Source organism: Lycium barbarum, chromosome 1 (genome assembly GCF_019175385.1).
Source record: "Lycium barbarum isolate Lr01 chromosome 1, ASM1917538v2, whole genome shotgun sequence".
In the NCBI taxonomy this organism is placed as follows: Eukaryota; Viridiplantae; Streptophyta; class Magnoliopsida; order Solanales; family Solanaceae; genus Lycium; species Lycium barbarum.
This window is the reverse complement of record NC_083337.1, coordinates 156,117,777-156,142,922: the sequence shown is the minus strand read 5'-3', so window position 1 is coordinate 156,142,922 and position 25,146 is coordinate 156,117,777. Positions and strand designations below refer to the sequence as shown.

The following is a 25,146-nucleotide window of genomic DNA, read 5'->3' as shown; positions in this document are numbered from 1 at the left end:
TTATATGCAATAAATATTTAATTCCAACATTCTCATATAACATTTTTTATAAAAATTACACGGTATATTTGAAACGATAAAATTTAAGGATTAGTTTTAATTTTTCATCATCATCTATCTAAATAATCTTAAATAGTAGGATGACTAAGATGTCTCTTTCCTGAGTTGTTAAATAGAATTTCTAAAAAAGAAAAAAAAAACGGGTTTTCCAATAAAACACCTTATCACCAATCCAATGTTGGTTATATTTCCCTCCACAATCACCTGTCAATAACACCAGCCAACCAACCAACCATTGTCATGGCCGGAAATTCGGCCTTACAGACACTCACTGTTCCTCGCTGTAACCCATCTCCCTTTATGTCTTTTTCCTTTTCCCTTTTCCCCAAACGCCCAGTCTTTCACTCACCCACTAATTACAAAACGTCTGTAAATTCAGTCCCCTTGAAGTTGAAGGGGATTAAGTGCATCAAGAATGAAGTAGGAACTGACCCAAAGGCCGGCGTCAGTGTTTACAAGCCAAGATCATATGAAGTCCTTGTTTCTGATGCCGCCAATTCTCTCTTCTATGCCCTTAATCATGGAAAGACTCGACTCGAAATTGACTTCCCGTAATACTACTCCCTTCTTCCCTCTAATTCTCTCTTTTTATGTCTGTAGAATTAACTTGTCCACTTTCTTCTTCGGTTTAACTTGCCTGATGATACTTCTACTAAAGGACTATAGCTGTTTCATAATCTGTAATAGAAAGACAAATTATTTGGTATTGGAATGAAATGGGTCCAAACAAATGGATATTCAGGATTCATATAGCTGACTTTATTAGTTTGGGATTGAGGCACGGTAGTTGTAGTCTTTTTTTTCCAGTAATTTAGTTGTTTTCATGTATTTTCTGCTGCACAGTTTCCATATTTGTGGGATGCAATACGAGTGGTTCTTTACCACTCCCTCCGTCCCAATTATGTGATATAGTTTGACTACGCACCAAGTTTAAGAAAAGAAGGAAAGACTTTTAAAACTTGTGGTCTAAAACAAGTTGTAAATATTTGTGTGACTGAAATTCATTTCATTAAAGGTAAAAGAGAAAGTATCAAGTTAAATTATTTCTAGCTATAGAAATGTATCATTCTTTTTGGGACAGACTAAAAAGGAAAGTGTATCACATAAATTGAGAAAGAGTGAGTAGTAATTATGAAGCAAACTTGTTAAAAAAGTTTGTACCTGTAAGCGATGGCGGAGCCAAGAATTTGGCAAAGGGTGTGTACCTTTTCTTCTCACTTATGTTAAGGGTGTTCAAAATTAAATATATACTCACAATAACTAACATTCTACCTATGTACACTGCGTAATTTTCTAGCAAAGGGTGTGCACTGGACTACCCTTCGCCTAAGGTGGCTCCGCCCATGCTGGTAAGTTGAAATTATTCCTAGTCTAAATCACCTGAAAGGAACAAAATTGAAATCTTTTGAATGAAATCACTGGCGGGGCAGTGGGAAGTCTACTTAAATTGCGTTATATGCAAATGTAAGTGGTGGGTTGGAAATAATCCCGTTTTATGTAGAACAAAAGAACCAACATAAGGACATACGTCAAGAAGTATTATTTGTGGATTAGGTGTACGTTACATTTTTGTACATATGAATTCGTGACCTAGATTCTGTTGCAACTCCTACTTGTTGTTTGTTTTATAACTTTAAGTCAGGTCGTTCCAATTGAGAAAACTTCAAGGTCTTTTAGGCTAGTGTCAGCTGTATATTAACTTTTTGCCTTTGAATTGTCAATACGTTCATGAAATTCGATAGGGGTTTAACCTTTTTGAGTACATGCATATTCTTTCAATAATTAATTTGTCATATCTTCTTTCCTGACAACTTTTTCTGTTTGTTTCAACTCTCCATTGGTTTACATCTGCAGGCCCTTGCCCACCAGCATTTCTTCTTATAAGGTATTATATTAACCATCTTAAATGTTGAAATTTTATGTACCTTGCTATTGACATCGTATTGTTGCTGGGAGTCGTTCTATTTTTCTGGATGATTATAATTTCTCATATTTTGCATCTTACTGATTATGCAACCTTGCAATGAGCACAACCCTCAAATTTCTTAATATGTGAAGGGATCTTCGGATGAGTTCAGTGATGCCAATATCCAACTTGTACTAGCTGTTGTTAAGAAGCTTCAGGAAAAGAAGGAAACTAGAGCTTGTGTGGTGAGTAGAAACTTTGTCATCCTTTCTTTGTACAAGTTATGATTCACTAAAATGCACAGAAGCAAATCTGACAAGATCCCTCAATTTGTAGGTGTTTCCTGATAAACCAGAAAAGCGTAGGGCCTCCGAGTTTTTCAAATCAGCTCTTGACTCGGTACTAAATAACCCATGTAGATTTCAATTTTCATTTCTGATGCCGTCAACCATAGCATTTTGTTCTAGTAAGGAATGCATTCATGTGTAAGTCGGGTGCTTTTGTCAGTGTGTTTAGTTTTGTCTTATCTAAACCCCTCCTTGAACTAGAGATGAATGATTAACTTTTGAGAAACAATTTTAGCTGTTTATGATATGATTCGTCTTCTTTCTCTTTTTGCATTTTGGAGTAGCAGTTCATGCTGTAGTTTTCTGCTTCTCGCAAAAATCTCATTGAAATTATCATCCTTTCTTTAACTCTTTCAGATAGATGGTATTACCATTAGGTCCTTGGATGATATTCCTGCTGGCGCTGTGACTACATTCTTCAGATCTATAAAGAATACACTGGACTTCGATTTTGAGGATGAGAATGAAGGTTAACTTCGCAAATTTAACTGTTCTTATGATTCCAACTCTTTCATCAGCTTAGCCACTGTTGCTCAATAACCCAATTCTCTTCAGATGTTACAATAAATCTATTTTTATTTCCGGATAAGCTTTCTTTCTTGTTCTTTTCTTGGAGGGGAGAGGGGAAGGGTGATGCAATCCTCTTGTGTCCTTCAAAGAAAAAATAATAGGAAACAGTCTTTTGAATCTTGTCTAGGGGTGTTCATGGTTCAGTTTGGGTCGGTTATTGATTAAAATCATAACCAAACCAATTTCGTCGGTTTTTAAATGTCTAAAACCATAACCAAACCAAATAAAATAATAACCACCAGTTTGGTTATTGTCGGTTTGGTTCGATTTTTCGGTTTATGACTAGCCGCCATGAGACTTATCAGTAAAACATTAAAAAGTTGAAAAAGACATGTCTTTTTTTTGGTTCAAACGATAACTTTTATTTATAGTTTAAGGTGGAACATACATCATAGAAACATTTTCTCTATTAGTGATAGTGATAGTACTCAAGTTACCCAAAGTTGTTAAACTACTACATATAAAGCTAAAAACTAACTTAGTAGTGGCTGCACCATTTTTGTCATCTTAATACACATACGTGGAAATAAAGTAGAGCATAGGAGCTTTTAGTTGTTGTTACAAACATACATATTAATCAAACATAAAGACTACCTGAAATTAAAATTAAAATATATGAAATAAAAAAACTTTGTGTAACGATCCCAAACTTTGGGGCAGAGCTTGCATTGTGCCCTCAATTCTCCCATTTTATTAAAAAACTTTGTGTAATGATCCCAAACTTTAAATGTTTTTCTATCATTATCCCCCAGGCTAGGGTCTTGACTACAAGGAGTTGTTCTTTTCTACTTTTTAGGAGGATTACCCACGGAAGAAGTATTAGGGCATTACCATGTGCTTGAGTTGCAGCAAATGCTGATGTTACTGAAGTATCTTCTATAGGAACCTCCAAATCTACAATCTCTGTCCTTTTCATATGAAAAATATTAGAAGTTTAGGACCCATTCAGACAAGAAAAAAGAAAGGTATATATTTGGAAAAAAAAGGAAGAAACAACCTAAAATCAAATGGCTGACAAAGAAAGGGTAAAAATTTAAGTTAAAGACATTAGACTCTGACGTGAGCGTCTGTTAGTAGATTTACAGTTAACACTTAAAGAGTTAAAAGACTTAAAGACATGGACTTGGACATATTCTTAAAAACATGGGCCTTAAACAACTATGTGAAATAAGTAGACCAAAAATCAAATTAATGATTAAAAGGTATAAAATATTTATAATTATTTATGAAAAACTAATATTATACATATAAATAATTATAAAATTTATGTATATAATTTATCGGTTTGGTTCGGTATTTATTCGGTTATTTTTTAATAGAACCATAACCAAACCAAATATTATCGGTTTTTAAAATTTAAAACCAAATCAAACCAAACCAAATGTCGGTTTTTTTATTTGGTTTGGTTAAATTTCGGGGTTTGGTTTTGGTTTTAACCAAAACCATGAACAGCCCTAATCTTGTCAAGTGTTTAAGGCTTTTAAGTCTTTATGATATGAATTAGAAAGCCTGCAAATGTTAGGTTCCTGTATTGCATTCAACTTGAAAAGAACTGAAGATCATCAACAGTTTAACATGAGTGCATGCGTCTTGTACTGATGCTACCCAATCCTGTCTCAAATCAGCTGGAGCTTTTCTCCTTTAGCATTTGCGGTATTTCCTCAAACAGTTTGTTTTAGTCGTTGAAAGTATTTATGTAGGGAATGTACTCTGCATAAAATAGTACAGAGATCCCCTCATAAAGTTATGCAGGTATTATGTAGGAAGAAAATCCTAACCAAACATTGTGTATGCTATGCTAAGTTTTATACGGAGATTAACTATCTTTAAAGCATCAACCAAAGAATCTAATAAATTATGCAGAATTTTATACATGGATAGACTACTCCCGAAATACCAACCAAACGGGCCTTAGGGTTAAATGGGTATAGCTATTTTTTCTTTCTACATCTGTTGTGAATTTTTTGAAGCTTTTTAAGCAATAGCTTGGTTCCCCGTTATTGCAATGATCATCGATCTTTTGCTTATGCTATGTGTACTATATCTAAAAAGCTTTATGCATCTTTATTGGCTCAGATCGTTGGAAGTCTGACCAGCCTCCTACACTTTATATATTTATCAACTGCAGCACTCGTGACCTTTCGTACATTGAGAAGTATGTGGTAAGATCTGTTGGTATTAGAAAGTCATGCTATCTAATTTCCAATTCCAAATTTACAAGAAATAATCTCCAATAAAAATCAAACTTACTAGAGTACCAATGTGTGGTCATCCACCAATTGTGTCACGTGTTCTTTGGTGAAAGTCTGTTAAACTTTTATGTCATCAACCAACTTGAACTGGTGATTCTATTGGCTAATGTTCTGACTACTTTATTCTCACCATTCCCCCTGGAGAGAAAAAAGGTACAAGGAAGAGATAAAGAAACAAGCAATTTAAAGATGGTGAAAGAAGACATAATGGCCGTTCAGAAGAGCCTTGCATGATAACTTTTCTTGAAGTTCTGCCCTACTAATTTTTTATTAGTTTAATTTGTTTGTAGAAATAACGCGAACTTCCTGGGACGTGTTTCCTTTGCTCTTCCATGTAACTACCTTAGAATTGCCTTGTCCACCCTTTTCGTATTCACTTTATTTGTTTATTCTACTGTACTTTCAAATGAATGTTTCTTGTATGCATATTCAAGGGTTGATGATGTTGACATCTACTGCATTGACAATGTGCAGGAAAAATTTGCTATGTCAACCCCTAGCCTCCTTTTCAATCTAGAACTTGATACCTTGCGGTAACAAACAGTGATCCCTTTCTTTGATGGATATTTTGCTGATCAATACGTTTTTGATTAGTATATTTTTTTGGTTAATTCCTCGATGATATTCTGATTAACAATAAATTTATTCAAAATTGCAGCGCTGACCTGGGTATTGTAGGCTTTCCACCCAGGGAATTGCATTACAAATTTCTTTCTCAGTTCATCCCAGTTTTTTATATCCGAACAAGAGAGTACTCAAAGGTGGAAAGTTTGTGATCTTGGTTTTATGTTCATCTGTCTTTTATCGACCTTGTAATATTGTAATACATAATTTCTCTTTTCTTTTTTCTCATGGAAGACAGTTGCAGTGGCACCTTATATTGTGAACTACAGTGGAGCTCTCTTCCGTCAATATCCTGGTAAGATTTTGTTCTTTCTGTTATACGCTTATTTAGTGATTTTTGTTACTTCCATTTCATCTTTTCCCAATTTTTGTCGACTTCTATTCTTGTTTCTCAATTATAGTTCCTTCTTTCTGATACCAAACCATGAGTGCAGATTATTTTCGTGGTGTTCAATCCGGTAAAACAATGGTGGACCAGAAATTTGAGGATAGAGGATATTAGTTGTTTAAGTTTAGTGCAAGGCTACTATATGCCTAGGTTATATTATGAGTGTAAAATCAAATCTGATCCTAGGAACTGTTTTCTCACTGAAAATGTGATGAGAGAAGAAAATGAAACCCCTTATTTGAATTCTTTCTTTGTTTGTGAACCAAAATTAGGAAGACATATTGTAACATTATAATTCTTTGCTTGTTATAGTTATTGTGGAACTTCAGAATATTAAGAATAACTTCACATTTAAGAAAATTTAAATGCTCTAAATGAAAGTATTTGAAACTAGATAATTAACATCATGTCAGAATAAAAGGTGTAAGCATTTTTTGTCTTATTAAAAATGGATGTTGTGTCTGATATTCAGGCTTCAGCACAGGTAATATATATGCCAATCACTCACCATTCAGGGCATTAGGATGCTCTATCTTTTAGTTGGTAAACAATGAATATGCTGAATACAATATCAACCCCACCCTGCAAAATAAGCAAATAAATAAAAGACAAAAGAGCAGCACCTGCTACAAGTAAGGTTGTGTATGTAGTGTCTCTGTACCAATATGGAATACCGACAACCTTTAGTTTTGTTTTAAATTTTGCAGGGCCTTGGCAGGTGATGCTGAAACAGACAGATGCTTCTTTTGTTTGTGTGGCAGAGAGCGCAACTCGCTTCACTCTTAACGAAGTAACTATACATCTTGTTTATGCTCTTTATGCTTCTAAATAACTTTTATGGTAAATAAGTTGCTCAAACGTGTTATGGCAGACCAAGGAAGAACTATTGAGAGTCCTTGGACTGGAAGAGGAGCAAGGAAGCTCACTTCAATTTCTCAGAAGAGGATACAAGGTCTTGTTATAGTAATTTCAACTTTACATAGTTTTTGTGTTTATTTGTATATTTTTCTCGTTACTCAAAACAACTACTACAGTTCTTTGGAAGGACGAATGGCTTTATTGCTTATACTGAGAAGATTAGTGAAATACGCAATAGATTTGAGAATATGTCTGAATGCTGCTTAAATGCCTTGCTGCAGACTGCAACTTGGTGGGAAGAAGATGTTGATTTAGAAGCATCCTCTGCATGGCGTAGTTGAACAGAAGATTACCACAGAAGAAGAGGATGGCTGATGGAGACTTATAATAGACACTCGGATGGTGGAGGAACAAGCTACTGAATTACCAGAATTGTTGATCCAGCATTTCCTTCAGAAAAATGCTCTATGTATTTATCTTATCTTTTAGTAACTTGTATATTTCAACCAAAAAGAAGGTTGTCTTAAAGACGTGACAAGTCCTTTGAGGATTCTTTGTGCCGTCCCACCCCTGCCCTGCACCATTGTCACCCTTATTTTTCCCTTTATATTTATTTGACTATGAGTACTAAGCTCAATCTCTTCTCCAACTTGTGAATACAAAAACATTAAAGAAGGTTGATTCCAAGTGTGTTCCCCTCCTTCTGAATGTTGCTCTTATCAGCCAAAGGGAATTCTCTTATTCTGCAATGTAACTATTGAAAGATATTTTAAGCAATCAGGTATAGATGTACACTAGAGATTTTTACTCTACTTATCACATTTTACATGTACACTATCATTTGCCCTTACTTTAACCCAGTTTAATATCTATCAACATATGCATTCACATCTCAATTTATTACTTGACTATAGTAAAGATATTAGTGTGGATAAGCATTTTTGGGAAGGTTACACATTTGGCCACTCGGTGAAAAATATTTACAGTTGCTAGTCAATACACATATATTATACGCTAATTATATATCTGTCGACATTTTTCTTGGGCACCAGTCATTTATGTTAATTTCTCAACATGGCAGTCCGCCCAAATGGTACCAACCGGGTCATTCGCACAAATACCTATTCCGGGGCTGTCTTTAATTTTTGCCCTTCAACGTTTTTGGCGCGGCATAACTTAGATTTTTGCTCGGCATGACTTAAGTTTAGCTTCAACATATGCATCATAACATCCCACAGATTATGCCGGACAAGGCAAATCTTTCAACACTCAACATAAAAACAACATAATTTTAGATTTTGCTAGGCATAGCTTATGTTTAACTTCGGCATATGTATCATAACATCCACAAAAGTTATGTCGGACAAGGCAATACTTTCAACACAGAGGCGGATGGAGCACTATAATTTAGGGTTCAATTGAACCCCAAACTTTTGATGCGGGGTATAAATTTATTTACTAAAATTATAATAAATAGTAGAGATGAACCTATAACTTTAGAAATATAATGGTTCAATGCTAAAAAATTTAGAAGGTTGAACCCCTAGAGATTAAATCCTAGATTCGCCTCTGTTTCAACACTCAGCATAATCTGAAAAAATACTACACAACTCATGCCACATAACTTATTTCTTACGGATTTTGTGCCTAGCAAGGCAAAAGTTTAGTTTCCGAAGATAAAAATGTTACAAAAATATGCCCAGCGAAGCAGGTTTCGATATTTTCATTAAATAAATAGCAGAAGCAAAATTAAAGACCACATATACGAGGGACAAAAATTAAAGAGCAGTGCGTTTGAAGTGCAATCCGCGCAAAAAAATGTATGATAACAACTGGGTAATTTGCAGGATTGTCCTTTGCTGGGGATGGTCTTTTATTTTGTCCCTCAAATCAGTGGTCTTTAAGTTTTGCCCTTCGCTAAAAGCCCCTTGGTTCGGGATTCAAACCTCTCCTCAATCAAAATTTAAAAAACAATTCGCAAGACATAAGTTGGGTTTCAAACTCTGCTTTAAGGCAAAACAAAAAATAAGTTATTTTGCAAACCTTTGCCTTAAGGCCTAACTTTGTTTCTGCTCCGTGAATCCCAACTTATGCCTAGGTTCGAACTCAAGACCTCTGGGTGTTAAGCGAAGGACGAATATTAAAGATCACCAATTTGAGGGACAAAAATTTAAAGACCACCCCAAAAGAAGGCCAATTCGCGCAAAAATAAAAAGGTAAGAGGTTACTAGGAAGCCCAATAACATGGTGTCCACCAATCGGCCCAAACCTATCCAAATATGCTGCGGACAACATGGACATAGTACTGGCCAGAGGGGACTTTCTTTCTGTTTTTGGGACTTGCAGGTTAAAGACACAAATTAGGAAACAGAGCAATAGTAGTAGAGTGACACTTTTCTGCAGAAAAAAGGCAAGCAAATCAGAAATGGGTTTATGGGCATGCTTAGGAGTAATATCACCATTTCCATTCTACTACTTTCTCTGGACACATCCTCAAACATGGGTCGATCTGTGTGGAAAAGGACGTGACCCTTGCAAAGTTATGGCTATCGTTTCTCACTTTATAAAATTGCTACAATTCATATCCCTCTTATCCGTTTCCACACTTTCATGGCCACCTCCCTTTTATTTTTGGCCTCTTTTCATCTTTGGCCAGTTTCTTAATTTCAGGTCAGTTGACGAATTTCATCTTCTTTCTTGCTATGTTTTATGGTCGTTTGGACAATGTAAAGATTGTATTAATTTGTGAATTGTCTGCATATGCAGCCCTGAACTTGTCCCCTTTTTTCATGTTGGCACCTTAACTGAGTGTTGTTCCTATTGAACGCTGACCTCATCTTTAAGTGTGTCTATCAAACACAATCTGACTGACATAGTATTCTATCTTCAATGTAGCAATATGCTAATATATTAACGCTTAGTTGAGGTGCCAAAATGGAAAAATGGGACAAGTTCGGGGTTGCATATGCATTAAGTAACATATACCTTGGTCTGTTGCTGTTTGCTAGAAATTGGATTCTTGAATTTACTAAAATGAAAAGTGATATATTTAGGATTGGAGTGAAATGGGTGTCTAAACAAAGCTGAGTATATACAAATGATTGATTGTTCCCAATGCTTTGGTTCAAAGAGAAAGGTACTTCAGAGAGGGATATCTCAAACCAAGTCTGGTATTTAAGTGGAGAACTCCATAGAGCTAACATATGTAAGATTAATATAGCCGACCCTAACTAGTTTTGGTATGGACATGTAGTTTGCCGATGAGTTGATTGACAAATGAGATATCTAGGTTTATGTTAATTGTTGGGAATTTTTAATGCGTGGAGGAAAAGGATGGTTCCCCTAATCCCTTGTCATCAATTCACTAGAAGCCGGTTAAATCATTCTTTACTGAGAGAAAGCATCTTTGATGTAAGTTCCTCCTGCACTGTGGAATCATATAAGCCTCCTAAAGACTAGTTGATATTGTGAAGATACAGTGAATGCAAAGCACAAAGCTGCATATTGATAATTTGATAAAGAACTAGTACATATTTGTGACTTGTGCGAGAAGAACTATATGTTGTACTAAGGCACATCGCCTCTCTGGGGTCACATGTGGGGTTTTAGAGGTTTATATACATTTCTCAGTCAGATTATAAGGTCTCATATTGTAGCGAAGAAGAGGTTTGTGCAATCAATTCAGAAAATTGATGTGCCAGTGCCATCTTGGATTGCTTAAATTTTACAAATCTCATTAATCCAGTTCAGCCTGATCACATCAGCTGATTAAGTTTTAGGAGATGCTATAGGGTAGTCCAAAATTGGACCTGCAATCTAAGTTGCTCGGACTGGGGTGCGGGTATCCGATACGGGTATGGATCCGAGCGTCGGATTCGGCAAAATCTAAATTTTAAGATCTGGGGTTGCGGATCCAGGTATGGATACACGTGTGGGGATTCGGCTAAGAAAATTCAAAATTATAAAAATAGAGCTATAAAGAACACGACCCCTTGAATTCTTGGTTTCTCTCTATTTGGCCTGAAACATGAAGCAACGAATATGAGACAAAAGGACTATAATATTGAAGGTATGCCATTTCCCATCTCTTAAATCTGTTTTATCTTTCTCAATTTTCCCCCCAACTTTGTCCACAAGTCCGTCAAAGTATCCAAAGTTGGTTGATCGTATCTGAGACGTATCCCGCACCACACCCATCCCGTGTCGAGACGGGTGCGGCATCAAAAACGAAGAGTCCGCACAACTTAGCCTGCAATCACCATTATCTACATGCTAATATGCTATCCATTTAACACGTCCGATGTAATAGTAATGACGGAGAATTTGTAGGTTCAAATGAAACCCTCCAGCTGAAACCAAACAAAGGCATCGAAGTAGTGAATCTATGTGCAATTGCACTTTGACATAATGACCGGATTATTTACTAATGTTTCTGGAGATATGAGGGAGAATTCAATGATTTGTATCCATCACTGGTTTACTGACGCTCTTTACCTCCCACCTCACTTTAATGATCAATCCGTACTCGGCTAGAGAATAAACCCCAGATATTTAGTTCTGACTAGAGTACTGGCTGATCTTATTTACTATGCAGATTATTTCGGCTATAGAAGAGTAATGATTATGAGGTTCACTACCTAACTTAAAATATAGTTATTAAGTTTAGGTTTCTTTGGATCATACATTCATATACCTTTAAACAAGCGTTGACCTAAAGACTAGTTCCAAAGCAGTAGAGTTTGAAAGGCTTAAAATAGTGAAATACAAACAACAACAACATACCCCGTATAATCCCACCATGTGGGGTCTGGGGAAATTAGTGAAATACCTAGGACAGATAATTGGATCCATTTATCAAAAAAGAAAAGTTGGTCAGAATCTCATCATCTTACGTGTTTTTTCCTATCATCTTCTTAACTGAGTATAATATTGAAACATATTAGCGACAGAGGCCAACCTGATTAAGAGCCACATTGATAACAATTATCGGAGAGAGATAGTTGTCATTCCAATGGCAATTTTCAAATAAGAGATCTGACACAATCACTTTAGATATTCTGCTTACAGCTTATTACTGGTTGTTTTGGATATCACGATTCATATCTTGAATGAAGCTATTTCTGGTTCCATCTTATCAGGAGTGACTGCTATGTTAGACGTGCACCTCCGATTGCTTGTCCAGGTTTTACATTTAGTTCTTTACGTTCATGGGTGTAATAATTTACAAAACTGCAGGGTCTACCAACTGTTGGGAGAAGCTGGCACTTACTATGGTGTACGATTTGGGAAGACTATCCCTTGGGTAACAGAGTTTCCTTTTGGAGTAATAAGAGATCCCCAGTACGTGGGCAGCATTTTGAGTCTGCTAGCTTGCCTCTCGTGGGTTCCTTTCTTGTATATTTCCTTATGGGTACTGGGATATGTATTTATGATAAAAGTAGAATCAAAGGAAGATCCAGTTACTCGTGCAAAGCCGCTTGCTTGAGTTTATAGAAGATACAGCTGCCAACTTGAAGGAACTGGTGCTGTTTGCTTCTGCATTCTTTAGGAGGAATCTTTTTTATCAGGTTCTTGTATTAAGGGTCTCTTGAGTTCTTGATTTCTTTTTTAATCAGACTTAGCAATATTTCGTAAGATTCTTTAAGTTTCTTTTTCTTTTTATTTGAGATTTTGAGTTGGCCAACATAATTCTGGCCATAACATGTCTTTTAGGATTAGAAAACTGGTAGCCAATAAAGAGCAATTTCCTTCTTTTGTTTTTTTTCTATATTGACAGAGCAAACTGAATGATTTTGTCAGTTAGTGCAATTTTTCAAAGTAGGAGCCTCCGGGTAAGATATGTGGACGGTGGAGGTCAGAAAGTTAGAAACTGCAGATATTATGTGATTATGATTGAAGACGGAATATATAAGGCATCAAATATGAGTATATTCAATGGTCAATTGCTTGAGTCTAAAAAGTCTTTGTTTACTGGAAGAGGAAAAAAGAAAAGAAGAGTACTGTTTAGTGTTAAGAGCCTGTTTGAATGGGCTTAAAATAAACAGTTTATAAGCCAAAAAAAAAATAAGTTGGGGTAAGCTAATTTTTTTTTTTTTTTGCTTATAAGTTGTTTTCAGCTTATAAGCTATTTTAGATAAGCTAAGCTAAAAAGGCCCAATTATTTTTTTGGGCTTATTTTATGCACAAAATGGCTTTAAGCTGGCTAGCCAAACACTCAAAAAAAGCTGAAAACAACTTATAGGCAACTTATAAGCCAATCCAAACGGGCTCATAAGTAGCTTGAGGACTTGAACATGATTTTGATTTCATGTTTGTTGAGATCTCTTTATCAGTGGTGCAGATAATCAACGAGTTTGGGCCCTTCGACAAATACATATTAAGACATCAAAAGCTGAAGGAATAAGTAAAGACTTAGTTAGAGGAGTTGGACCTACTGAGGTTTACTCTCTCATATGCAAGTGGTTGGAATTAGGAGCGTCGGGCGGGTTGGGTTGAATTTTGTGCTGGAATTTAATTTTTCCCCTCATAACAAACTACTTTTTTGCGGGGTATAATTTTATATTTTAGCATCATAATATCTCACAAGTTATACCCGCATAACTAAAAAACTTACTCCACTATGCATAAGTAATAAGTTCGATTGTGAAAGGACAAACATTAAAGACCAGCCCATTTGAAGGGCAAAACTTAAAGACCAGTTGATTTAAAGGACACTTTGTGCAATTTCTTCTTAATAAATAGCCTGGCCATTAACCTGTCCAAATGTACTTGGGTTGAGAGAGGCTAAGCAATAAGCAATTGGTAACCCAAACCGCACAATTTTTACAAAGTTCTAATTTCCTTGTTTGATTACTTAAACTAATTAATTATCAAACAATAGTAATAAAACTAACTTTCTTTCTTATGGATATCTATTACATATCAAGCAAAAAAAAATAAAAAAATATATTGAAATAATATACTTTGACAATGTTTTTCAAGGGTCAATTTGGGTCAACAGTTATAGCTGAAATTAACTCAACTTTTAGATAGGCTGAATTTTAGACGGGTCAAAACTAGCTCAATTAATAAATGAGCGAGTTAATGACCTGTCCAAGCTCATGCAGATCATGTTTTAATGAGAGCTAATTTTGCCACCCTAGCTGAAATCACAAATTACCGTCTTATTTGTTGCTTTCAAATTCATGATTGTTTAACTATAGCTGATTATTTATACTATATTTTATCATGCTTGTTATAATTATTGCATGTAACTTGAATTTGCTGCTGCAAAAGAATTATACAATGTTGGTGTACATAACTTAAACCCGTACACAATAAGTTGAGCATCCAGAAGCAATCAAATTGGATAAGTATTTCTTGATCTCATTTCAATACTCCAAAGTTGTCAAATTCAACAACTTAAATGTTACAAGGACAATGCAGTCTCAATCTAGCCAACTCATAGCGAGTCCATGAGCAGGGGACCCAATATGGCTGCTGTTGAAAATTTGTCCTGTCCAGAAGTTTCCATTGTCACGTGCACCTCCAAGTCCAACTTAGTGGTCCAAATGTTACAAGCTTTTCCTGTATTTACATTGAACAATAACTTGTTTCCTTTTCCCTAAGAACTTTCCAAATGAGTAAAGTTGGAAGACATTGAACAATTGTCTAAGCCTATCCATACACAGAATTGTTGACTCCTCTCCTGGACTTTTGTTTACCATCTGCCTGTATGATTATTATGTTGGAACATTTTTCCTGAAATGGCTGCTGCAAGTGCTGCTTTGAAACTTGGATCTTTAGTTAAGGAAGTAGCCATGTGCTCTATCAAGAACTGTTGGAATTCTGGCCTATTTTGATATTCACCTCCTGTTGTTGTTGTTTTCATGCTATTGCCACCTGTAGGACTAGTACTGTGGTTCATCTTCGTGTCGCGTTTCTCTACTGTTTTCGGATCAGTAAGATCGAGGGTAATGGTAGGTCCTGAGGGATTGAGAGTTGTAGAGCAAGGGACTGAAGCAGTAGTACCCGCGATAGTTGTCACATTTAAACGACTGGGAGTAGAATTAGTATTAGTACTTGCGCCTGCTTCTTGCTTTGGATGGTTATGTTCTCCTTCATATGTTGCTACCACAATAGACTGATCTTCTATGCTTCTCTGAACCTGTCAATCGCCAAATGCACAACTCATTATTAGAACGTTCGCGCAAACTGACTCGAACAGAACAAATTCATTCTTCACTATGATTGTGAACTTATAACTAAATTGGGGTTAAATTAGAGTTTTAATTACCTTCTTCTTGACAGGGCAGCTAGGTGCAAATGAGCACTTGAAGTAAGCTCTTGGACAAGGGTTGTCTCTGGTTACTTTCTGACCATACTTCCTCCATTGATAACCATCCTTTACAATCTGCAAATAAATTCACATTTCTTTATCTCATTAGTCTCGGCACGCTGAAGACATAATTAAGTAAAATATTAGCTTGCTCTCTCTAGCAGTTTAATCAAATAATTTTTTAAGTGTCATTATGGACTTACAAGAGAGGTATCAGATCCATCAGTTTTCATAGAAACAACTGTAACTTTGGCTTTTATGTGCTCTTCTTTAAGCTTCTTGTAACAAGACTCTTCATCACTTGAACTGCTTTCTGATGAACGTCCTTGAACAACATCCAAGTTGTTAATCTTGTTATTGTTGTTGGGATTGGAAGTGCTTTCGGCTTTTCTTTTCCTTGATCCTGCACTATCATCTGCAGCTACACCATTTTGGGTGCTCATATATTCCATTATTTGGTTTCTTAAAGCATTGTAATTTTCACAAACCACAGTTAGCATCTCTGTTAGCTTCTTGTTTTCACTGCTAACTCTGTTTAGTTCCTCTAACAAATCCCCTCCCTCATCTTTCACCACCATATTGTCTCTGCTCAATCCACTGAAATCACTCTGAACTTCTTGTTTCTGAAAGCCCAAAAAAAATCAATATTTAGCATAAAAAAATTAACTTATTATCATTTGGGCATGAGCTATAAAAACCAAAAATCTAAAATATGCCCTATTTGCATTTTAGTGGATTGGTTTGGTACGAGAAGTTATAGGAAAGAGTATATTACAGTATTTCTAATTTGTGAATCACACTTACCGGAACTTTATCAAGAACTGGACGAGGCCTAAAACTCAAATCCAATGAAGTATCAACCAAACTTGTAAAATCCATAGCTTTAAATTCTTCAGAGGTGGTAACAAGTTGATTAAAATTCCAACAACCCACAAAGCTTTAGATCTTTCTTCAGGTGTTTGGAAACAAACACTTCTTTTTTCTCAAATCTGATGATGTTATACAAATGAAGGTGGTAAAGGTTTAAATAACAGGTCTTAAAAGAATAGCAGACCAAGTTGTAGGAAGGTAGGAAGAAAACCGAGAGAGGGATATTATTAAATTGATGCAAATTGAGAGTTGGAAGTATCCTTCGTTCTTTCTTATTCACAGCTTACTTATAGTTGTCAAATTTGTACCTAGCAACACAAGTGGTGGGTACAGTACCACATGTATATTCAATAATAAAGTTGGTATTAATAATTGCTTTTCATGTCGGCCCATCTTATTTTGAATTTTTCTCCTCTAGTCAAAGTCAAGACAACCATTACGAAACTAGAAAGGAGAATGTATATTATATGGACAAAAGAAAAGCAAAGAAAAGAAAATTTAAAAGGTACTTGGTTCTGGATATAACATTATTAATGCATACGTTGAATTTTGAGTCTTGTTTTGACCAATTACTCACTCATATGAATCATTTGGTGCGTCAGCATTTACTTTTGTACAAAATTAAACCAAAAGATGGAACATTTTTTATTTGATTGAAGTGCTTGTTCACAAATATTTTCCACGTTATTTCAAGTTTTTATTTCCTCCTGTGAGGTCTGAATTCTGAAAGAGCAGAATATTTAAATATGATATCAATACTTACTCTCACTCTGAAAGAGCAGAATATAACGATTATGTGAGTAAAAATAAAAAATATATATTAATTAATGATAATTAAGTGAAAGAAATTTAATTACAAACACATGATATATATTTACTGGTTTGACATGAACGTCAATACAAATAATTTTTTACTATTCGAATATTGAATTAGACTTATTTATTAAAGCATATAATATAAAAGAATATGAACCACACATTTCACCAATTTAACTGTCCAATTCGTGTGCTTTATGTGTATGCCACGACAGTATAGGAGGCATGGATAGCTATTTTCTATTGGGCAGAAATTGATAGTACTAAATATATAAACAGATAGGTCCAATACTTAAATTCTAATTCTTTCGTCAGTTTTATCCTATTCGTATCCAAAACTACAATTATGCTAAATCAAGTAATAGTCGCTTGGGACTACGGATATTAGAAAAACTGAAACTGTTGAAATTTTCGAAAGAAAAAAAGTTGAAATTTCAAAACTTCATTTTCTAGAAAAGGAAAATTCAGAATGCATTTAAATGATGCCGTTGACAGTTACAAATTGAATTCATCAAGAACTATGAGAAAAAGACCAAACATGTTGTCAATGTATTTCACACGACAAAGTCCTTTTTTTAATCAGTCAAGTATGGTTGATTCGATGAAACAAAGAAGAAGTATGGGAGATTAACTTGGTCTCTAGACAAAATGAAAATAAGTCTAATTCAGATGCAATGTACAGTAAATTACGTGTCAAAGTTGGCTACCCACCTACCTTAGCTGTTTATGGAAGACGGATATACAAGTTGAAATCATCAGTGGTAAGTTTAATTGAAAATATTTAATTTTAAATTTCTCATTTTATAATTCATTACATGTTTAAAGCCGTATCTTGTAAAGAAACTTTTGTGCTAAAAATCATATTCTTCTTAAACTTTCTGTCCAATCAATAACCTCGTCTAAAAAAATGGAGGGACTAATTAATTGTAAATTTTACTAAAAGTGAAGTTGAAGAAGAATATAAGAGTGAAACAGGAGAGAAACTCCGGATTAATTTGGTAGATGGATGACACTCAATTCGCATTTTGCTACTAAAGCATTGTGGAAGTCGCTAAACTATTTTTTATAATGAAAAAAAATACTCAATTTAACTTAGGTATTCCTAAAGTCATTAAAGTACTTTTTGTAACAAAAAAGTAACTTAACGTTGTCTAAGTATCACATAAAATAATTAATAAAAATATATTATATGACACTTAAGGCAAAGTACATTTTAATTTGGTCAAAAAGAATTGCTTAGTTACTTGTTGGGACTTTTGAGAAAAAATTGAATAATTTTTTTGTTAAAAAAATAGTTTAGGATTTTTGTGATACTTAAACAAAGTTAACTAACTTTTATGTTATAAAAAATAAATCAGTAACTTTGATTCGATTAATTAAAAAAAGAAACTCACATGGTTGCTGATCTTACTTGGTAATTAATTCCTTATCTCGTTATATGTTGCAGATGATCAGAGCAATTTTTTTTGTATATATATCACTGAGCCATATTATCACAAATCCAGTAGTACATTAGTGTACTTGTACCCTTAATTAAATAGCCAGGACCTCCAAATATTTGTTCATTTCTCATTCTCGTAATTAGTTGTAAGGAAAAATACAAAAAGAAAGGTTTGAGGAGGAAGAAAGAAATAGAAAAGAATAGCGCAGCGTTCAAGAGTCAACAAGAAAAACAATTGTTGAATCATAAACTCAACCCTCCACTATATTCTTAAAATACTAGCAAGAAATCTATCAGAAACCCACTTTCGGTTGTCTCAAATAAAAAAAGCAGCAGTTTAGTCATATATACTAGCTAAGAGTTGACATTGAAATCGAATTAAAAAAAAAACAAAACTGAAATAAAAGTGTATAAACTATTGTCATGACAGTCGTAGAAGATAAACTCACTTAAATTATCAAATGTGAACTGGAAAATTAAAGGGAAAAAATGTAACACCCCGTAAACTTGAACTAGGTGTGAATGTGTAAAAATCTAGTATTAAGATGATATTATATCTATATGAATCCATTTTTGATGAATTCGGGTGGAAGATGATCGTTTTGAAATCAGATCAACTAGTGAAGTTCTTAAGGCCTCTTAAATTCGCCTAAGTTTTGGTAGGCCTGTCTTCTGGGCGATTTTCATGAAAATGTGTTGAGAATTTGGAAAAACTTCCTTCATGAAAGTTGTAGATCTTTGAAATAGATTTCCAACGGTAGGTCACCCAGCCCAAGAAAAGTTACGTACAAGAAGTTATGTCCATTTTACCGAACACTGTGCAGAACCGACACCCTTCGGATTTTCCGGCGCATGGGAGCGAGTGCGATGGCCCCGCACCGCGGGCCGATCGTGCAAGTCTGAGTATTGACCTACAGACTGTTGCGCGATGGCCCCGCATCGCGAAACAGGTCGGGTTCGGGTCAAAAAGTCGGGTTTACGCGTTTTTAGTTATATTTAAGCTTGGGGTTTATTTCCCTAACACCCCTAGTCACGAAAAATTACCCTAAAGTCAGGAAGAACAAGTCCCAAGCCTTAAGAACCCTGCAAGGTAAGTTTTATCATGATTCTAGGTTGAATTCAAGTTCCTAATCCCTTTTTAACATCAAACCCATGATTCTTAACATGATTTTGTGACCAAAACCTAGGGTTTGCAACATAATTCTTCCCAAAGTGATTCAAGCTAGGGTTTGGGTGTTCTTCATTAGAAAGTGATTTGTTAAACCTTGTTTAACATATTAAGGTATGTCTCTATTTTAAAAACCTTATTACGGATATATGTCTGTTTCTCGAAAGTTCTTTATTGAATAAAAAGGGTGAACTTCTCATACAAAACCCTAATGTATGCCTCTTTAAAAATAAAATCCTTTTTGAATATAAAGGTAATTTGTATGTCTCTTTTGAACATACTGTTTCTATCGGTTTTTACGAACTCTTTGGTTGTAATTTGTATGTCTCTTTTAAAATCACTTTTGAAACTATTGTTGGAAGTATTAATTTTATTGATGATTCTTTAATGAATGAAAGGAAAAGTAATTCTTTTCATGGTTCTTAAACTCCAATTCATGTCTAAATGGTGGTTGGTGTGTGTGAGGGGACAAACCCACATTAAACCTAGATTGTAACAAACCCTATATATGTATATGATATTATGAATGTTTTCCTCTATAAGAGATGCTTAATAATGAAGGATAACGATTGGTAATGATATTGGAATTCTCTTGATGGATGATTTAACTAGTTACTTGAAAGGTTGTTGACTCATAAAAGTATGTTATTACGAATTGTGGAAATTGAAACTTGTTTAAAGAAGTGAAGCGTTTTCAAGACATTCCTTGAAATGATTTATCTTTACGATATGGCATAACGAACCTTAATGGTAAATGGTGATGTGACTATCTTGAGATGAATTGTAATTTGGCTTTTATGCTATGAACTCTGTTGATGTGATTTTGCCTAGCCATTCGGGAGGATGAGTGGTCACCGAGGGTCTCATATTCCGGAGTGCTTATGCCTAGCCATTCGGGAGGATGAGTGGTCACCGAGGGTCTCATATTCCGGTGTGCTTATGCCTAGCCATTCGGGAGGATGAGTGGTCACCGAGGGTCTCATATTCCGGAGTGCTTATGCCTAGCCATTCGGGAGGATGAGTGGTCACCGAGGGTCTCATATTCCGGTGTGCTTATGCCTAGCCATTCGGGAGGATGAGTGGTCACCGAGGATTTCATATTCCGGTGTGTTTATCCCTAGCCATTCGGGAGGATGAGTGGTCACCGAGGATTTCATATTCCGGTGTATTTATGCCTAGCCATTCGGGAGGATGAGTGGTCACCGAGAACTTTATAATCCGGTGTGGTGCGCTGTGACAAGGGAACCCTACGGTCATCCCCTTGATGTGATTGATTCTTGGGCCTGTATCGGCATGTGTGATATTCGTAATCTCTCATGGAACTGTTGTTGACAATCATGATCAATTTGAAAGGCATAATTGAAAGTTGTAACTTGACAAAAGACTTTATAATCGGTTTTGATAATTCTTATTGAGATACACATGCTGAATACTTGTTTTATATTGATTAATGGCTTTGTAAACTGTTTAACAAATGATATTAAGAATCACAAAGTGGAATGACTGTTTTTATGTCATCTTTTCAGAACTGATTTCTTTATGTATTATTATATTTTATTTTTATAATATTAGTTGTCCCCGAGGCACTCATTGAGTACGAAAGTACTCACGCATACCATTGTTGTTTTTGATGGTATGTTAGGAAACGGAGAAGAGCGGGTTTGTGATACTCCCGACGCTTAGGAGAACTTGATGCTGTTGTTGGTTTGGTGAGCTCACATCTTCGTTCGTGGGACACTCTATTTATTTAATTCCATTTACTTATTTTAGTTTCCGGGCTGCGTCCCGATGGGTTAGACATTTACTCCTTATTCTTAGAAGCTCCTTAGTATACATTCGAATGTAAGTAGAAGAAGAGTTGTCGTTTAACTCTTTCGGGCACACTATCATGTTTTGGGGTGAATCATTTAAATTATAAAGTCTTCCGCTGATTTAATTCATGTTTTCATGATTTGTTACATTTAATTTATAAATTGTTGGAGGCGAATGTTGAACCTGGCGGGTTCAAGTGTTATTATTGCATTGTTTAGGTTCTTCCGATGTTGTTCATGATGTCGGATGCCGGTCACGTCCAGAGTGGGTTTTGGGGCGTGACAAAAAACTGTGGAACGGAGTATGGAGTAGTGATGGCACCATGGTCTAAAGCCAGGAGCAATGATGGTGATCCAATTTCCACCTCTCCTTAATTACACAAATATGCTATTAATCCCATTTAAGGAGTTGTTTTAAAACAATTTTTACGTCAGAAGTTGAAGTCAATTATTGACAGATCACTAAAAGACTAGTCTTGCCATTAGTCATAGTGGCGGACCATCAGAGTTTAATACAAAAGTTACATTACTTGTCCGCGCTTCGCGCGATCATAAAAAACGATCAAAATGTATGAACTAATCTTTTCCTAATATGCAAATATTAAAGAGATTTTTAGTATCCAAATCCAAATAGATTAAATTTTAAAATTTGAACCAATCGCACTCTTCATGCTTAATTTTACATTTTTTTCCAGCGTTTCATTACCTAATCAAATTCCAAGCAATGACTTTAGATATCTTCGAAAATATTCAATGGCGTTAGTATCTCATGTAATAGATTTTATGTCGATAGTTATAGAATTAATGCTCTTATAGAGTTCTCCCTCGTTTAATAATCCTATTTATATAGTTTGGATTGTCCAAAAAATATGTTCTTTTCCCTTTTACGTAGTTTCTCAATTCTCTAGATGCTTATTGAAAAATTAAAATCCGACTTTTCGCCTTTGGACATATATATTTGCACCTGTTTGGTACAACCTCTAAAATAAAACTACCAATCTCAAATAAATAAAATACGTTCATTTTTTTTAAAAGGAACTTAATTCTCTATCAAGTTTAAATGCAATTAATAAAAGTTTCAACTCTTAACTTAATACTCTTCCCTAAAAAAATTTAAAACTCAATTGCAACCGAGAAATAGTAAAATGCATGTTCAATAACTTTGGCATAATTAAGGTACAACAATTTTAGTTCTAACGACAAACTTATCTCGAAGTAAAATTCCAAGAACAACACGATGTGTATATAGTAGAGAACTTTGAAATCTAATATAAGCTGTCAAAATTCAATCGAATGAGAGTAATTTGACATTTCCTTTTCCTCGATATACTGTCATTTTAACAGTACAGCTACTATTTAAATAAACAAAAGCGATAAAAGAAGAAAATAAATATTATGATAAAATTCGTTCTTAACCTATTTACATAAATAACACAAATCTTGTCTATCTACAAAGGCAAAAAAAGTTTAGTTCATAACAATTCTTAGGATAAGCAAACAACAATTAGATCACAGTAAAAAGGATGTACAACTCAATTCAACATCCTTTTTGAAAATACATGCACATCCTTTCAGATCATATCCTTTCGAAGCATACACTAATTAAAAAAAAATATACCGCAAAACCTGTAATACAACAAATCCAAGAAAATTGATCAAGGAATAATTAGAAAAATAGTACCCCAAAACCTGTGATACATCAAATTCAAGATAATTGATCAAAGAACTCATTTTCGGTTGGAGCCAGCACCCATAAACTTAACAAATTTAGAGAATGTTTTCTATGATGTTTTAACCAAATATGAAATCCCCTGAGATCAAAATAACAAATATAAAATACAAATAATAATATAAAATGAAAGAAAAAGGTTTAAATACCAAATTTGATATTAAACAGAATTGTTACCTGTAATTCCATTTGCCGACATATGATTTCAATTCTCAATATTGCACAAAGCCCTTTATTTTGCATCAGCTTGATGAACCTTACGAAATCCATATGATCCGAACAAATCACACCGAACTTACAACGTAAAAAAGAAAAGAAAAACATTACAACAGAATAAGAAAATAGTACCCAATGATTTCTAAATTTGATTAAAGAAACATGTCATTACACTGGTTTAGGAGTATTCTGTAAACCATATAGGCGGCCTTAACTGTATTAAAAGCTTCCTATTTAAATTTCTTAATCAAAGATGGCTACATCAACATAACATCATATTTGAAAGCAACAAAATTTCAATAAGATTCTAAGCTGGAAAAAAAAAATGAAGATGAACTAATGCTTAGAACAATATCATATTGGTGATGTTGTATTCCAGATAACCTACCATTTGGAATTTCAAAAATATATTACTCCGAAATAAATTATAGCCAGCAAAGTGGTCGTTTTTCTGAATCCAAATTATGAAAGCAATTGACTTATATCTTAATCCCGTATATGGTAAAAACCGGATATGCGTTAAACCGGGTGAGACCCGGAACCTTGGGAAGAATGGGACAAGAACGTGCATGAAGACTTTCGCTCCGAACCGGAGAAACGCTCGGACCAAGGCTAGGGGAGGGCATCATTTGGTCCGATTTTCTTCATGGCCGAGTTGGTCGTTGCCGTTGGTCCGTTTGATTGTGGCCGTTAGTCCGTTTTATCGTGGCCGGTGGTCCGGGAGATCTGTTGCGCGGTTGCCACGCGTCGATAACATCCTGCCATGTTCAACTGCCAATCGTACGGGTGTCAGGTCGTACGGTCAACCTAACCCAACTCAGAGCTTTTTCTTTATTATTTTATTTTTCATGTTGTATGAAGCCCATGGGACAATACTATAAATAAGGGGCCTTGTCCTCCTTTTGAAGGGTTGGCTCCTTCATATCAAGAACTCTTGTAATAGCAAAATATATATAAAATCTCTCTCTCAAACTTCTGATTCGGTCCATATTTGTTGTGCTTATCTCTTACATTTCTTCAATCAAGTAACACTCATATACTAACAAACATACAAGTGCATAGCAGACCACCGATTATTATCTGCCTCCTCATAGCATATTCATATATTTCTTTTCTCCATCAAATAGATTGAGGCTTAACCACATATCCTATACCTACTCACAAATTTAATTGATTATCCAAATTCGGGGTAAACAAATCTTTTTGTCAGTAGACCCAGAGTAAATCATTCTATACTCCATGAGAGTATACTAAGGTGAGGGCATTAGAAGTGTTAAGGTTTAATGATGCCCTTTTAATTATGTAGTTAAAAGTGAGATGACATTTAAGTTTCCATGACATGCACATAAAGTTATTACCAAAAAGAATGTGTACAGACGTGCTCCCCTTTAAACCAAATTGTTTCGGTTTTTTTTTTTTTTTTAAACTAATAAACCTCTAATTAGATTGAATTATTTAAAACAAGAAAGTAAATGAAAGAGTTAATATTCTTAAATGTCTTTCCCTTTTAATTCAGTAATGAATGTACATAATTATACGCTTGATCGAGTAATTTTATTTTACAGCAAATATAAGAGAGAAAGGTCAAAAAATTGACAAAAAAAGATAAATACCAATTGAGATCTAAGAGAGGTGCCACATCACCTACTTAATTCCTAGTTTTACTATTACTATGAGCCCGTTTAGATTGACTTATTTTAGATGCTTTAAGCCAAAAATAGCTTTTAAGAACTTTTGTAGTGTTTGAGTAAAATAAAAAAGTAACTTTAAACA

The 25,146-nt window shown here is 34.8% G+C and overlaps 3 protein-coding genes across 3 annotated transcripts; 2 read left to right on the top strand and 1 right to left on the bottom strand.

Annotated features, from left to right (window-relative positions):
• Positions 1-214: 214 nt before the first annotated feature.
• LOC132599034 (protein LPA3) lies at positions 215-7,692 on the top strand. The gene is made up of 12 exons (XM_060312242.1): positions 215-611; positions 1,915-1,945; positions 2,119-2,211; positions 2,303-2,365; positions 2,671-2,782; positions 4,960-5,045; positions 5,610-5,668; positions 5,794-5,896; positions 5,994-6,054; positions 6,855-6,937; positions 7,019-7,099; positions 7,287-7,692. Exons 1-12 carry the CDS (start codon positions 301-303, stop codon positions 7,344-7,346), a joined length of 1,143 nt encoding a protein of 380 aa, XP_060168225.1. The 5' UTR covers positions 215-300; the 3' UTR covers positions 7,347-7,692.
• Positions 7,693-9,317: 1,625 nt separating this feature from the next.
• LOC132599017 (phosphatidyl-N-methylethanolamine N-methyltransferase) lies at positions 9,318-12,759 on the top strand. Its single transcript, XM_060312218.1, has 2 exons — positions 9,318-9,675; positions 12,241-12,759. Exons 1-2 carry the CDS (start codon positions 9,431-9,433, stop codon positions 12,488-12,490), a joined length of 495 nt encoding a protein of 164 aa, XP_060168201.1. The 5' UTR covers positions 9,318-9,430; the 3' UTR covers positions 12,491-12,759.
• Positions 12,760-14,349: 1,590 nt separating this feature from the next.
• Positions 14,350-16,454, bottom strand: LOC132599006 (probable WRKY transcription factor 40). The gene is made up of 4 exons (XM_060312209.1): positions 16,127-16,454; positions 15,526-15,945; positions 15,281-15,397; positions 14,350-15,151 (listed from the first exon to the last, which is right to left on the bottom strand). Exons 1-4 carry the CDS (start codon positions 16,199-16,201, stop codon positions 14,705-14,707), a joined length of 1,059 nt encoding a protein of 352 aa, XP_060168192.1. The 5' UTR covers positions 16,202-16,454; the 3' UTR covers positions 14,350-14,704.
• Between the last annotated feature and the right edge of the window lie 8,692 nt (positions 16,455-25,146).